General features: G+C 40.1%; 1 protein-coding gene across 3 annotated transcripts in view; it reads left to right on the top strand.

Moving 5' to 3' along the window:
• The window catches only part of FNIP1 (folliculin interacting protein 1), a 133885-nt gene that overhangs the window by 84681 nt on the left and 33657 nt on the right, over positions 1 to 15547 (top strand). For 2 of the 3 annotated variants that reach the window (XR_011558026.1, XM_070739277.1), the window contains exons 7-11: positions 4044 to 4127; positions 4989 to 5060; positions 6342 to 6477; positions 8790 to 8991; positions 11479 to 11564. Coding sequence is in view for 2 of the 3 variants with exons in the window: in XM_070739277.1 (XP_070595378.1) it covers positions 4044 to 4127; positions 4989 to 5060; positions 6342 to 6477; positions 8790 to 8991; positions 11479 to 11564 (580 nt within the window). In the remaining variant the exon portion in view is untranslated. The remainder of the gene's footprint in view (positions 1 to 4043; positions 4128 to 4988; positions 5061 to 6341; positions 6478 to 8789; positions 8992 to 11478; positions 11565 to 15547) is intronic. The other variant, XM_070739278.1, reaches the window with a different exon arrangement.

Below are 15547 nucleotides of genomic sequence, written 5' to 3'. Positions count from 1 at the left end.
TTTTTCACTGTGCAGCTGTTTGAATATTAAAATCCATGCCTACACACACACACACACACAGAGTGAAGAGAAGTCCTGGGTTCAATACTCATCACTCTGTTCTCCATGGAGATAGACCTTTAGTTACGACTGTAATCGAACCTGGAATTTCTGTCGAAAGTCATGACAATCGTAAGTTGAAGCACCCATGTGACCAGGCCTAACTTTATGACTTTTTTTGTGGCAGGAGCTTTATAATATCGAGGTGTCTGTGTGTGTGTATACATACATACACACACATATACATATAGCATATAACCAGTGATGGGCTCCTATGGGGAACGGTCAGGAACGCAGTTCCGGTAGCAAAATTTGGAGCTCCACCCCAGAGCACCCAATTTGCATGTTGAAACAAAATGCATAAGCCACACCCACAGTATGGTAGTAAAACGCTTGGTAGCCCATCCCTGCATATAACTTATACATATACATCAGGCAGGATTGCTGCTCCTGCCGCTAGCGCACACAAGTCTGCATCTCCAGTGTCCAAGTGAGATTTTGCTTCTGTGCATGTGCAGGAAGCAAAATCTTGCAAGTCTAATGGCTAAGGTCTCTGCTTTACAAAGCAGAGGCTCTAGGTTCAAATCCCAGTAAGGGTGTGGCTACCTGATGAAGGCAAATAAGCCCGAAATAGATCTATAGTAGTCTCTCTTCTTTTTCATTATCAGCAAAAATATACACACACACAATTATCAATACTTATATAATATTAGCTCATCTATCAGTCCATCAATCATCTCTATCTATCATCTATCTCCCATTATCATTATAGTTATATAATGCTAGCTCACCAATCAATATATTTATATGGTTGTTTTCAAAATTCCAGAAACTAACAAAAGACATCCTATATTGTGGTCGCATGACCAAAATATGCTTCAACTATCCGTAAAAGTGAAAAGGTTGACAAGTGCCTGAAATGTTGTCATATGACCACAGGTGTTTGTGTAGTCATCCGAATTCTGTAAATGAGTTATAAACAGCTTTTGGGGGATTCGTTGTAACTTTGAACGGTCATTAAGTGACGAGTCGTAAATTGAGAACTCCCTGTACTACTAGTGACCTTCTAAAATCTGTGATGCAATGATGCTGTTCTTATTTTCTTCTGACATAAGAGAAAGTACAAGAAATGCTTTTCTTTCATTCATCTCAAAACTTTTTAAAAATCTTTCTTGCAAGAGTGAAAAAATATTCACACATATGGCCAGAATTCTAGGCACAGCATTCAGTGAAAATATTGTGACATCTTTTGCTTAGAAACAAGATGTGAACGTGAAATTACTCAGAGGCAAAAGGGAGAAAAAGGTCTCCTTTCATTTCATTTTCCGGCAGTAAATCAATCCACATTCATTCGAGCTGGAAAATTGGGTTGAACTGAGACTTTGGGGTAGAAGGTCCATGGGGATATGTAAAAGGGATGTAGGATTATGCCCTAGGCATTACGTCTTTGTTTCTGTCATCTCTGGATTCATTGCCGTGAAAATGGTGAGAGGGCAATAAGACAACTCCTGTTAGACGGCTACAATCTAGACGGAGGGACAATAGGTGGAAATGATTTGCCTCCCTCGTGTTATATTTCATCTGTGGACGTTATGTGTGCATGTGCAAGTACACAATTTATAGTAGTCCTCAACTTACTATCACAATTGAGCCCAACATTTATGTTAGTGGGAAATTAGTTAAGTGAGTTTTGTCCTATTTTATGACTTTTCTTACATTGTTTATTTAAGTGAATCACTTCAGTTGTTAAATTAGTAGCACCGTTGTTAAGTGAATCGGGCTTTGCTATTGACTTTGCTTGTCAGAAAGTCATAAAAGGTGATCACATGATCCTGGGACACTGCAACCATCATAAATATGAAACCAGTTGGCAAACATCCATAGAAACATAGAAGTCTGACGGCAGAAAAAGACCTCCTGGTACATCTAGTCTGCCCTTATACTATTTTCTGTATTTTATCTTAGGATGGATATATGTTTATCCCAGGCATGTTTAAATTCAGTTACTGTGGATTTATCTACCACGTCTGCTGGAAGTTTGTTCCAAGGATCTACTACTCTTTCAGTAAAATAATATTTTCTCATGTTGCTTTTCATCTTTCCCCCAACTAACTTCAGATTGTGTCCCCTTGTTCTTGTGTTCAATTTCCTATTAAAAACACTTCCCTCCTGGACCTTATTTAACCCTTTAATATATTTAAATGTTTCGATCATGTCCCCCCTTTTCCTTCTGTCCTCCAGACTATACAGATTGAGTTAAATGTAAATCACATGATGATGTAAATCACATGATGTTGTGCAAATGTAAATCACATGATGATGAAGATGCTGCAATGGTCATAAGTGGGAAACCGTTTATTATAAATCACTGTTTTCTGTGTCATTATAACTTTGAACACTCGCTAAATGAACTGTTGTAAATCAAGGACTACCTGCTGTTCCTTTAAAAGATTTTAATCTGCTTTAAAAATACTGTAGATTATTTATAGGTTTACTATGAGGATTTGTGAATTGAGACAATTGAGGGGAGGGGAAAAGTTTTGAACCTAAGAAAGAGGGTTTTTAAAAAAATTAAATTAGGTTTATTCTCTGCACAAGTACATATAAACGTTTAAAGCAAAAGGCATCCCTTCAGTCTGGAAAAACTTAAGAAAAGAACTGCTTTGGTAGATAAAGAGAATGTTTCTGTTTATGAAATTATTAAGTGCTTGATGTATTATCAAACTAATAAAAGACTGCTATAAGTGTGCAAAAAATCAGGACCGACTATATTTACTCATGTTGCAATTAATAATAATTTGAAGCGTTAATTATTTGAAGCTTTTACCTCATGTATTGATTTATTCAAAATGAAGAAAAAAAGAAAGGAACCACCTACATTAAAACTGATCTGTTATTAAAACTGATATCCTATACCCGTGACGGCATTCCTATGGCACGCGGAACCCGCTCGGCAGGCACACAAGCCGTTGACCAGCTCAGCTCCACTGCGCATGTGCGAATGCCTCCTGCCGGCCAACTGATTTTGGGGTCAGATAAGCTCATGCTTTCTCCTCACTTTCTGCAGCCCATGCCTTCCCGGATCTCTGGAGATTCCATCCCAGCGCTATTTGGGCATGGAAGGCTTTTGCCTCCCTCCCAGCTCCATTTGTGGATGGGAGGCTCCCCCCCCCAGGTCCATTTAGGGAAAGAGACTTTTTCACTTTTCCAGCTCTGTTTGGGGATGGGAGACTCCCCCCCCCCCAGCTCCATTTGGGGAAAGAGGATTTCTCTCCCCTCCCAGCTGCCTTTGGGGAAAGAGGCTTTTTCCCCTTCTCAGTTCCGTTTGAGGAAAGAAGCTCCTCCCTCCCATCCGTTTGGGGAAAGAAGCTCCTCCCTCCCATCCGTTTGGGGAAAGAAGCTCCTCCCTCCCATCCGTTTGGGGAAAGAAGCTCCTCCCTCCCATCCGTTTGGGGAAAGAAGCTCCTCCCTCCCATCCGTTTGGGGAAAGAAGCTCCTCCCTCCCATCCGTTTGGGGAAAGAAGCTTCTCCCTCTCCCCCAGCTGCGTTTGGAAAAAGAAGCCTTTCCCCCTTTCCAGCTCCATTTGGGGAAAGAAGCTCCCCCCTCAGCTTCATTTGGAGAAAGAGGCATTTCCTCTCTCCCAGCTCCATTTGGGGAAAGAGGCTTCCCCCCTTTTGGAATAGGAGGCCAAAACAGGAGGGGGTCACGCCTACATGCACGGTGGGTCACGTGCACATGTGCAGGGGATGGGAAATGCAGTAGGGCATTGCATTAGGTGAGTAGGCACTCACACACATGCAACAATGCGCACACGCGCACACACACCTTCAGCACCCAAGGGGAAAAAAGATTCACCACCACTCTCCTATACTGTATTCAGGTGTAAAGGGTGTGGGTTTTGCTGTGTTTGTGGGTCTGCATTTGTGTTGGCTTCCCCTCCACAGAATCTGTTCTGCTTTACTAACCTCATTCTTTCATGTGTATTTTACATTTTGCCATGTAGGTTTCTCACAGCTTTGCAGCCCTAGGCGGGCATTCTCTGAACAAGGTCCGCTCCGCCTGATCCGGAGCGCCTCTTTCTTTGCAGGTTTGCTATGTGCTGTATGGATAGTCTAGTTGGTTTGACAAAACTGAGTGGATCAGTAGTTTGGCCTTGGAAATAAGACCCTTAGTTACAGAAGAGAGGATAAGCTCTCTCCCACTCCTTCCAAAAGTGAAATCCCTATCATCTTCAATCCCTAACAATATAGGGATTACCCATTGGCTTCTGCAAAACCAAATTAATCAATGATAATTTTAAAAAACCATTTTATTTCACCATTTGCCTAAACCTGAACTAAGCCTCTCCTGTTTGGCTTTCCATTATCCAAGTTTTATTTCCATGGCTGATTTAGATTTTTTTTCCTTTTTCTATTTGTGGATCTGCAAATCTATGATTTCTGAAATAATTACGATCAAGAAACTTTTGATTTGGCAGATTGGAGTTCTAGCTTCCGCTTAGAATTTCACCTCTGGTGAATAAGAATTGGCTGCAAATGCAGATAGTGTCATGCTTACCTGAAGAAGCAATAGAAGTGCAAATCCAGATTTGATGCGTCGTAGAGCACCCATCCTATAGTGCTTGTCATACTCTTCTTTTTATTCTAGCACTGCTTAAAGCTTGGTACCAAGTGCTTTTGCTCCATGGCTAACCTTCCTTTTTCGATAATGTTTCATTTCTGTTGAAATGAAGAGGTGGGTTGCAAATACTGCCTGAACCTCTGTAGAAACTGCTGTGTACGACTAGATCTGCTTTGCAGCCTTCCTTGGTGATGGGTATGCCTTGCTGTTATTTTCAAAGTTCTAAATGAAGTCACCAATGAGCATGATTATTTGGTAAATTAAATGGAGCATGAGATGGTGGGGAGGTTTTATGAACTTGGATTAATGGGTGGTCTTTTTTGCACAGTTCACAGCAACCCTATGGACATGCCTGGCAGAGAACTGAACGAAGACAGAGACAGTGGAATTGCAAGATCTGGTAATGTTATTAACATCAACATTAGTAACATAAGGACCTGGTTTTTTCTTTATTGTATATTTATTTTGTCATTGTATATCTTTTTGGTTGGATTATTAAGGGTTAATATGTTTTTTATCTGGCACAGTACTGAATCCAACCCATTCTTTTTTCATTCATGATAAACAAACCATGGCTTTGCATAATGTTCCTTTGCTAGTTCAGCAAAAGCATAAAATGTATTATATGTTCCTAAGAATAACTGGCCTATCAGTTTGCTGAATGTTACAGCTTGAAAAGACTCAAGTATTGTTTTAACAGAAAGAAATGTTCTATTAAAAAGATATCGCTGTGAAGTTAAATAATTTCAAGAGAAGTATTTGACAGGGGAGGCAGACGCTAAAATAACATTTCTTCTAGCGCATCCTGTTCGTATCAGTCTATAGATAGGATGTAAAACAAAATAAAAATACAAGGGTTATTCGGAAAGTAAGGTTAAAAAAGCATGTAGCTCTCACAGAAATGTTCATAGGGGAAATTGGTATTACTATCGTTTAGCGGGGAGCAAGCAGAAGAGAATGAACAGTGCCAGTGGTCAGTAGATCATTGATTAATGTTGTGGTGAAGGTTAGAGATGAGCGTCCTCATTCTGTTTCCCTCCAGGTGCGAAGTGCACACTGTAATACGCTACCTGAATGCTAAGAACATGAATGCTGCTACGATGGGTGCCCAAGATGCTTACTCAAGCACAGAAAATTGACAGAGTCAATGCCACAATTGGCGAGAAAAATCTTGGACACCCATCACGCATAAATCTTGGGCACTCATCGCAGCAGCGTTCCTGCCCTTAGCATTCAGGTAGCGTATTACAGCGGACACTTCGCACTTGGAGGGAAACGGAATGAGGACGCTCATCTCTAACCTTCGCAACAACACCAGTCGATGATCTACTGACCACTGGCACTGCTCGTTCTCTTCCGCTGGCTTCCTGCTACACGATAGTAATACCAACTTCCCCCACGAACATTCCCCATGAGAGCTACGTGCCTTGTAACCTTACTTTCCAGATAACCCTTGTAATATGAATGGGAGTCTGTACCTGGCATCTGGGTTACTTTATAGTCTCTTTTATAGAAGAAGAAGAAGAAACATATAGCCGCTACAGAAAAGAGAAAGCCCTTTAAACAGTAATATGTTCAGATTTTGCTTCTCACATTCACAAAATAAACGTATGTTTCATGAATAAAATAGTTTTTTTTTAATGTAATCTCTCCCCCCCCCCCCCTTTTAAAATTGTTGCAGCATCTCTTAGCAGCCTGCTTATCACTCCTTTTCCATCTCCGGGTTCTTCACTGAACAGAAGCTGTGCTAGCAGTTACCAACGGCGCTGGCGTCGCAGCCAAACAACGAGCTTGGAGAATGGAGTCTTCCCAAGATGGTGAGAAGATTGGAAATGCTGTTTAAATTTCCACACAATGTTTATAGGTGTGACTGGCTGGTTGCCTGGAAACCAACATCTTTGTGCACTTTTCAGTGCTCCTGCAAGAGAGTAAATATTTTAGGAAAATGGTGTGAGCATAGAACTTAGCTTAATGTTCATTCTATATTGTGCATTAGAGTTATGTACCTAATCATTTGAAACACAATTACCCCAGTTGCTTTGCTCCAAATTATTTCCCAGTATCTAAATGACTTCTTTTAATTCAGTGGAGTTTACTTCCTGCACTCCCAACTTATCATTTGAAAAATATGAAAGGAAACCAGAGCATACTGTTTTATGGGACATAGTGGTGCCGTGGATATTGCCTATCTGGACTTCAGCAAAGCCTTTGATACGGTTCCACATAAAGAGCTGATAGATAAATTAGTGAAGATTGGACTTAATCCCTGGATAGTTCAATGGATTTCAAGCTGGCTGAAGCATAGACATCAGAGAGTTATTGTTAATGGAGAGTATTCTGAGCAGAGACAGGTTACAAGCGGTGTGCCACAAGGGTCTGTTCTGGGACCTATTCTTTTTAATATGTTTGTGAGTGACATAGGGGAAGGTTTGGTAGGGAAGGTTTGCCTATTTGCCGATTACTCTAAAGTGTGCAATAGGGTTGATATTCCTGGAGGGGTCTGTAATATGGTAAATGATTTAGCTTTACTAGATAAATGGTCAAAGCAATGGAAACTGCAGTTTAATGTTTCCAAATGTAAAATAATGCACTTGGGGAAAAGGAATCCTCAATCTGAGTATTGCATTGGCAGTTCTGTGTTAGCAAAAACTTCAGAAGAGAAGGATTTAGGTGTAGTGATTTCTGACAGTCTCAAAATGGGTGAGCAGTGTGGTCAGGCAGTAGGAAAAGCAAGTAGGATACTTGGCTGCATAGCTAGAGGTATAACAAGCAGGAAGAGGGAGATTGTGATCCCCTTATATAGAGCGCTGGTGAGACCACATTTGGAATACTTTGTTCAGTTCTGGAGACCTCACCTACAAAAAGATATTGACAAAATTGAACGGGTCCAAAGACGGGCTACAAGAATGGTGGAAGGTCTTAAGCATAAAACGTATCAGGAAAGACTTAATGAACTCAATCTGTATAGTCTGGAGGACAGAAGGAAAAGGGGGGACATGATCGAAACATTTAAATATGTTAAAGGGTTAAATAAGGTTCAGGAGGGAAGTGTTTTTAATAGGAAAGTAGAAAACAAGGGGGACACAATCTGAAGTTAGTTGGGGGAAAGATCAAAAGCAACGTCAGAAAATATTATTTCACTGAAAGAGTAGTAGATCCTTGGAACAAACTTCCAGCAGACATGGTTGGTAAATCCACAGTAACTGAATTTAAACATGCCTGGGATAAACATATATCCATCCTAAGATAAAATACAGGAAATAGTATAAGGGCAGACTAGATGGACCATGGGGTCTTTTTCTGCTGTCAGTCTTCTATGTTTCTGTTTCTATAAATGTTGTGATAGAATATAGGCCTACTGCAACATAACGTTTCATGATGATGTGGGTTAAGAAAGGGCAAAGAAACAAAAAGCACAAGCAGGAGATGGAGGAGGCTGGCAAAGGTACCTATGAATAAATATGAACTGGTGGTGTGAGATAGCTTCTTCTACTATATTTATTACTGGGTCAGCCCCACCTCCATTATTGTATCCAATTCTGGGCACTAAAAGAAGAAATTGGAGACAATGGAACAGTTTCTTAAATAACAAAGAAAATTAAAGTTTAAGTCCCATGAAGAAAATTGGAAAGAATTGGGAATGTTTAGCTTTGAGAAGATGAAAAAAATGTGATGGAATATTTCAAATTCTTGAAATGAAGTAACAAAGAATGCAGCTATGGTACAGGTGCTGATTCTACTTGGAATAACAGATTTAACATGACAACAAGTTCCAGGTGAATGTTGTGGAAAATTGTCCCACAAGAACTGTTTTCAGGATATGTTTAGAGGTTGGACTGTTGCGATTACTTTGAATTGGATTATTGTACTCAGCAGAGGGTTGCAATCGGTGATTTAAATTGTCCTCCACAATTCTATGATGTTTAGAACTCTGGGAATTTATTGCAGATGCCCAGAACAAATATGCTGGATTTTGATAAAGAGACTAAGATCTAGTATTAATTTCAGATTATTATAAATTTAAAAAAGACAAGTGAGAGAGTTATTTTACTGTATCAAAGTTCTACCTGCAATATAGTTTGAAACATTTCAAATAATTTGCATTTCTTCATTTTTGGTTTTTATAAAGGTCAGTGGAAGAAAGCTTTAACTTGTCAGACGATAACTCCAGCCCAAGTCCAGGAATTGTCAGGAAAAAGAAGATAGCAATTGGGGTGATATTCTCACTTTCAAAGGATGAAGAAGAAAATAGCAAATTTAATGAGTTCTTTTTCTCACACTTCCCTCTTTTTGAGAGCCATATGAATAAGCTGAAGAGTGCAATAGAACAGGTAAATACTATCATCAACTATACATACTACTAATTTATTTGCTAAATCTATTTCACGATACGGCTTTACCAGTTTAATTTGCAAGACTGAGGATTATCAGAATTCATTTAGCAGCATTAGGCCAGTGCATTGCAACCTTCATAACATTAAAAAGTGTGAATTTAAACATTCTGGCTACAAAATTCTGGGAGTTTGAAATCCACATACTGTATCTTTAAGTTGCCAAGTTTGAGAAAGACTGTGTTAGGCCAAGCTGGCGATACACATGCAGACTCCATAATGCTAACATTGTGAAGTGGTCTTATTTCAGGCAATGCATAAAACTCTTGAGATCACTCTTAAGTAGCCAAGAAGGGAAGACGGTGCTGAGCTGATTTTGTTACTTTGGAGTTGCATGGTCTAATAGCTATGACTACAGATGATTGAGTTAAATTCTTGGTTATAATTCCTTTGCTCAATTATCTTGCCAAGGCAGTTTGGCCTTCTCTTTGAAATGTATTTACATGCCCAAAACAGGTATGCCAATTATAGTCACGCCATTGACATAGACAGGTGTCTTTGGGTACATTAGCATATTCTCCACACCCTGATGTGAAGGTGCTTCTGCAACCCTTCCATGAATCAGTGTCTGCATCTCGGACCAAAGATGGATGTAGGTTTGGTGGTGCCCAAATAGAGGGTACTATTTTGCTGGGACCCAAATCACTCCATGCAGTGGAGGGCGCATTGGTGTGCAGGATAGAGTTCGCCATAACACATTTTGCACCAATGATCTGGTGTCTTTTGTGGACTCTTTCACTGTGATCCTGGACTGTCCCCTGCCCTGGCCTCTAGTCCCTGACTGCTATGACCCCACTGCCCATTCTTGTTTTGCCCCTGTGGGACACTGTACCACAGAACCATTCCTCCCTCTTTTTTAAATGATACTTTGGGTAGGGCTCTTCACCAGCAGCACATTTCAATAATCACAAAAAGTTTTCGAAAAGCAGCCAATGTGCCAATTGCCAATCACCTTGGGTAAGGCAGATGACATAAGTCTCTGCCGTCTTGCTTTGGTAAATACTGCAGATATACAGTCAGAAGCACTGAGTAGAGCACTTACTATGAGTGCTCATGGTAGGCAAAGGCTGCCAAATTTTGGATGGGTTGGATCCCAGCTAGCTCTGATATGGAATAAGAGCATGGCTATTGGAATTAGCCTTACTGAGTTGAAGGAATAGTTCTGCCGTTCTCTCTCTTCTGTATATACAGTGTTCCCTCGATTTTCGCGGGTTCAAACTTCGCGAATAGCTCATACCACGGTTTTTCAAAAAATATTAATTGGAAAATACTTCGCGAGTTTTTTTCTATACCATGTTTTTTCTTGCCCGATGACATCATATGTCATCACCAAACTAATAATTTTTGCAAATAAATAACAAAAAAAATTATTGTTAATAAATAATTATGTTTATAAATATCAGGATCACTAAGTGTCTTATTCAATGGTGAGTACCAGTAATAATGATGAGTAAATGGTTGTTAAGGGAATGGGAAATGGTAATTTAGGGGTTTAAAGTGTTAATGGAAGGCTTGTGATACTGTCCACAGCCAAAAATGGTGTATTTACTTCCGCATCTCTACTTCATGGAAATTCGAACGCATCCCCGCGAAAATTGAGGGAACACTGTATTAACATTATACAGAATCCACAGCCGTGGAAACTGACTTCTGCTTGCAGAATAAGATGTTCTCTTCCTTGAACCCTCTTATATCTTCTGCATAGAAATCCCTCAGGGCTTTTAGGGTGAATTCTAAGACTGTAAAATAAACAATAGATTGATAGATGACTACATCTATTAAGCTCCTGTACCCTATTTTAGTGGTGGAAAGTGGCCTGAGTTGCAGTCCCCCATGAATACAGCACATTGTGCACATTCCTGTTTGCACAAAGCCACAGAGAGTTTCAATCAGATATGGGAATATCTACGTGATAGTAGAGAGCACATGATGGAACACCATGTGAATTCTGAATTGGGTCCTAGTCACTTGCTTCAAAGAGATAAAAGAGGTGCGAACAATGGATCTGATTACTTTAGGATTATGACTCACATTAACCTGCATTCTGCCCCTTGTTCAGAGAACAAATCCTACCTTTCTAACAATGAATTCTATTTACTATTGGGTGCAGGCAATTAGTTGAAGGATTTGTTTGAATGTGTATTTTGCTCTTGCAGTATATGGGAAAACTTGGGCCCCTTTATAGCTTCTTACAAGCAAGAGTGTTGAAAAAAGGGACAGTGTAAATACTTGTTCCTCACATATCTCTATCTTGATATGAAACTTATCAAAGGACAATATTTATCGCATTAAAAAGAAGTTCACACACAGACATAACAAAACAAAAAGAACCCCACCCTCTGTTTGCCTGCTTAAGTCCACTTTAGATAAAACATAGCATATGACTTGGAGTTTTGTCTGATATTACTTTAAACATTTTTTTTCAAGGCTATGAAAACAAGCCGTCGGTCAGCTGATCCCAGCCAACGGAGTTTGGCGTATAACAGGATTGTGGATGCCTTAAATGAATTCAGGTGAGTGGTTTTGTGTTTTTTAGAAACTGTTTTTCAGTTCTAACAAGTATTTAAATGCTTCTGGTAACAAATGTATAATGCGGAACATAAACTCTCAATTCACATTATTCTTTGCTGAATAGCAGTAGTTAAACCATCATCGGCTATTGTTTAAAACAGAGGTGGTTAATTTATATTCTTTGCATGTTCTGAATCCAGATGTTCTAGCTGGGGAAACTAGTGGGCTTCTGGTGGTCTATTTTTAGATCTAAAGGAAATTTTAATTTAGAGACTTTCAGGCTTTCAATCTTGTTGCTGTTCCAGGGCAAAGATCTATAATAGGGTCACCTATAGTGAATCTGTAACGCAGAAGAACCCTGGGAACAGAGGTTTCTGCAGAAGAGGAAGGGGGGAGGGGTAAATGATGAAAGCAGCATTGCATCCAGCCTCCATTCCTTTTCCACTAGTGTGGGGACATGGCATGCATTTAAGAAATGTGTGTTTACAGTACAACATTGCTTTCATCATCACAACAAAAGGTGTAGCTCCTAGAAGATTGCAGTGCAACAGGAAGCACCAAGAACTTTTCTAGGGAATGGGGGGAAATACCTTCATGTACGTGAATGCCTTTTATGCGATCAATTGCTGTGATTCAGTCTCTAGCTGTTTTGTGCAAGCAAATATGTTGCCTAAGGGAAAATAATGCAGATAGAATAATTGCTATTACAGTAGTTCATAAGCTATCCAGCACAGTAAACTAACTCAGAATTATATTTTGGGTGCAAAGCCTTTAATCTGCCATCTACTGTCCTGCTGCCTTGAATTTCCAAAGTTTGCTTGAGAAAAAAATAAGGATGGATTTAAAATGTACTTCTGTTTTCCATTCAAGTCAGCCCTTCTGAGCTGTTGTTTTTTTGTTTGAAAAGCATGAGGTACAATGGATTTTGGATTCTTATTTTTATTTGATTTCTTATTAGATTCTTCCTTTTATTTGCTTTATTTGCTTCCACATTTGGAATCATGTTATTCCTCTTAAAATTTGAATCTTGAAATGTACTGTAAATCCTGTTTCAAGAAATCAGCTGATCTGTGGTGTCTTCCTCTGAGGCTTGGAACAGACTTGGCACTTTGAAGATGGTTTGTATCAGCTCCTAGTGAAAAGCAGAGGAGATCCTGATGGGGCCATTACTTAGGAGTAGAGCAGAAAGTATGTGCAGCCCCAACTTTGGTTCTTGACGTATCCCATTCACAGGATTTTTAGAGGGCAGAGTTAGTTTTTTGAGAGATTGGACAGCTACTATTCAGCAGAATAGACTTTGATGGGCCAACCAAATCCAAGCCTAGATAGCACAGCACAATGGTAAAGCATTTCACAAGGCCATCTCATGTTTGCAATAGTCTTTATTCAGTGGAATTGCAACGACCTAACAGAAAATTTATTTATTTAGCGCAGCATTTGAATTCTTCCCTTGGCTATTTCTTTTGAAACCAGAATCTACATTTGATGCCTTTGACCTGAGCCATCTTTGCAGGTATATCTCTGTTTTTTAAAGGAGATTCTTATCCTGGAAGATGGACACCCCATTCTAAATCCATTACCACCTTGTGTTGTACATACTCCTGGTCAGTTGGAGGATGATGAAGAAATTCAGGACTCTGATACAGATAGTGTTTATGAATTAGTGGTGGGCCTGGGGTTACAGGTAGTAAGTAGAACAGGTGGGAGGCCAGCCACAGGATGTGGCTATGAGTCCAGAATCTAGCGAGGAAGAAACAGACATTCGCTGGGTCAATCCTAAATTCAGAAGGGTCCAAAAACATAAGGAACAGGTGTTTGGAAGAAGATATTAAGAGGCGGAATGGGTTAAATACTGGAGTGATGTATTTGGTACGTCAGGGGGTCAGTGGGGAAGAAGGGTGGAGTTTCAATGTTGTAGGGCTAAAATGAAAGGTATTTCGTTCAGCTTCCAAGCAAGCAAATGTATTCTGTGTTATTTTACAGTCATTTCTGCTGTTTTTGAATCATGCTATCAGTACATAAATCTTGTTAAAGGGAGAAGGCTGGGAGGAATGTATGAGGAATGCAATTAAGAAAGATAACGGGAGGAAGAGGAATGTGCTAGTATGAACTGTATTTTGAATACGGAAGGGAAGAGAAACAAAGATGGAGTTTCTTTGTTTATGAAATACTGTACTGCATTTAGTAAGAGTTATTTGTAATAGCTAAAATTCTACCAGAAACCAGAACACCTTGGAAGGTAGACAGGCCTAATTTACTGCCGCTACCTGTGCTGATGCATGCGCAGTGCCAGGTGACTGGGGGGGGGGCGGGTGTGTCTGGCAGGGACATGTGCACGTTAGAGCAAGATTTGGCTTCTGTGCATGCACAGGAAGCAAATCTTGCATGAAGACGTGTGGGCGCATGAGATTTTGGCGATTTTGTTTGCTTCTGCGCATGCAGAAAATCACTGAAAATCATCAACATCTCACACGCATGCGTGCCCTCTCGTGAGATTTTTGCTTCTTGCACATGCGCAGAAGCCAAATCTCGCTCTGACACGCGTGCCAGCACCCACAGTTCTATTTCTGCTACTGGTGTGGCGTCCCCCCCGCGCCTCCTTTTCCGTTAGGAACCCGATACTGAATGTAAAGCTAAGGTTAGGATTGTGTGGAAACAAGGAACAAACAAGTCACTGGAGACTGTCACTGTATTAATGTTTTAATATCACATAACTTCTTCTACATAGGAACACTAAGCAATGCCAGTCTGGTTTTACTGCTGCATCCTTATGTCCCCATGTTCCCTTTGGCTTCTGAAAGCTTCTGCTAATTAACTCTCAGCCCAACTGATGGTACAGAGGAAAATCTGAAGACTTCTTTTCTCTAGAGATACAGGGCTGGCAGAATCCCACTGCCAAAAATTTCGCTTTTGTTCTGCCTGCTGACATCTGAGATAGTTCTTTTTCTTTCTTTCTTTCTTTCTTTCTTTCTTTCTTTCTTTCTTTCTCTCTCTCTCTTTCTCTCTCTCTCATTCACTCACTATTTCTCTCTCTCTCTCACTATTTCTCTCTCTCTCACTATCTCTCTCACTATTTCTCACTATCTCTCTCACTATTTCTCTCTCTCTCTCTCACTATTTCTCTCTCTCACTCACTATTTTTTCTCTCTCTCTCACCATTTCTCTCTCTCTCACTATTTCTCTCTCACTCACTCACTATTTCTCTCTCTCACTCACTCACTATTTCTTTCTTTCACTCACTCACTATTTCTCTCACTCACTCACTATTTCTCTCTCTCTCTCTTTCTCTCTCTCTCTCTCTCTCTTTCTTTCTGAAGCCAAAATGCCACAGTGTCTTGGCATTGGGTAGAAGTGATTGTAATGGTAGTTTTAGTGTGCTCCCCACATTTTGTTTTTGGGGTTTTCTTCTTCACTTGCAAAAGCAGATGCAATAAGGAAACCGTTAAAATTGGGGAGGGAAACACGTGCTAGTGGCTGAATGTTTCTGCTTCAGTGAGGAAATTACTTCCTCTGTGCTGCATTATATTGCCTTCCTAGCCTCCTTTCTATCCTCTTGTATGCAGTTGTTGCTGATGGCTACAAGGAAACGATGACATCTTTAGGGAATTGCGTGGCAGTGGTTCATGCTGATAAAGGGGTCTGGCATTCATTCCCCCAAAAGGCTGCTTCACATGAATAAATCTGCAAGTGTCTGTAAGCTGCAGCACATTGTATCCTGAAATGGACTTTGGGAGGTTTTGAAAGAGAGGAGGTGTTTGCTTGTGCTCCACTGTATTTTTTAATATTATTAGTGCTGCTGCCCTGTAGACATATGCAGGATAAGCAGCACTCTTATCTTGTATATGTGTTGTAGGATTTCTCTGCAGTTCCGATTTGGCTTGAAATTGCTAATTCCTCCTTTGTTTATCTCAGGGACTGATTTTTGCACTTTTACCTTCATGGAGAATATTAAATAAAAAGGGGTGGTTTGCTACTGAAGTGAAAG

The sequence above is a fragment of the Erythrolamprus reginae genome, chromosome 2, assembly GCF_031021105.1.
Source record: "Erythrolamprus reginae isolate rEryReg1 chromosome 2, rEryReg1.hap1, whole genome shotgun sequence".
In the NCBI taxonomy this organism is placed as follows: Eukaryota; Metazoa; Chordata; class Lepidosauria; order Squamata; family Dipsadidae; genus Erythrolamprus; species Erythrolamprus reginae.
The sequence above is the reverse complement of the archived record's forward strand: the minus strand, read 5'-3'. Positions and strand labels throughout refer to the sequence as shown.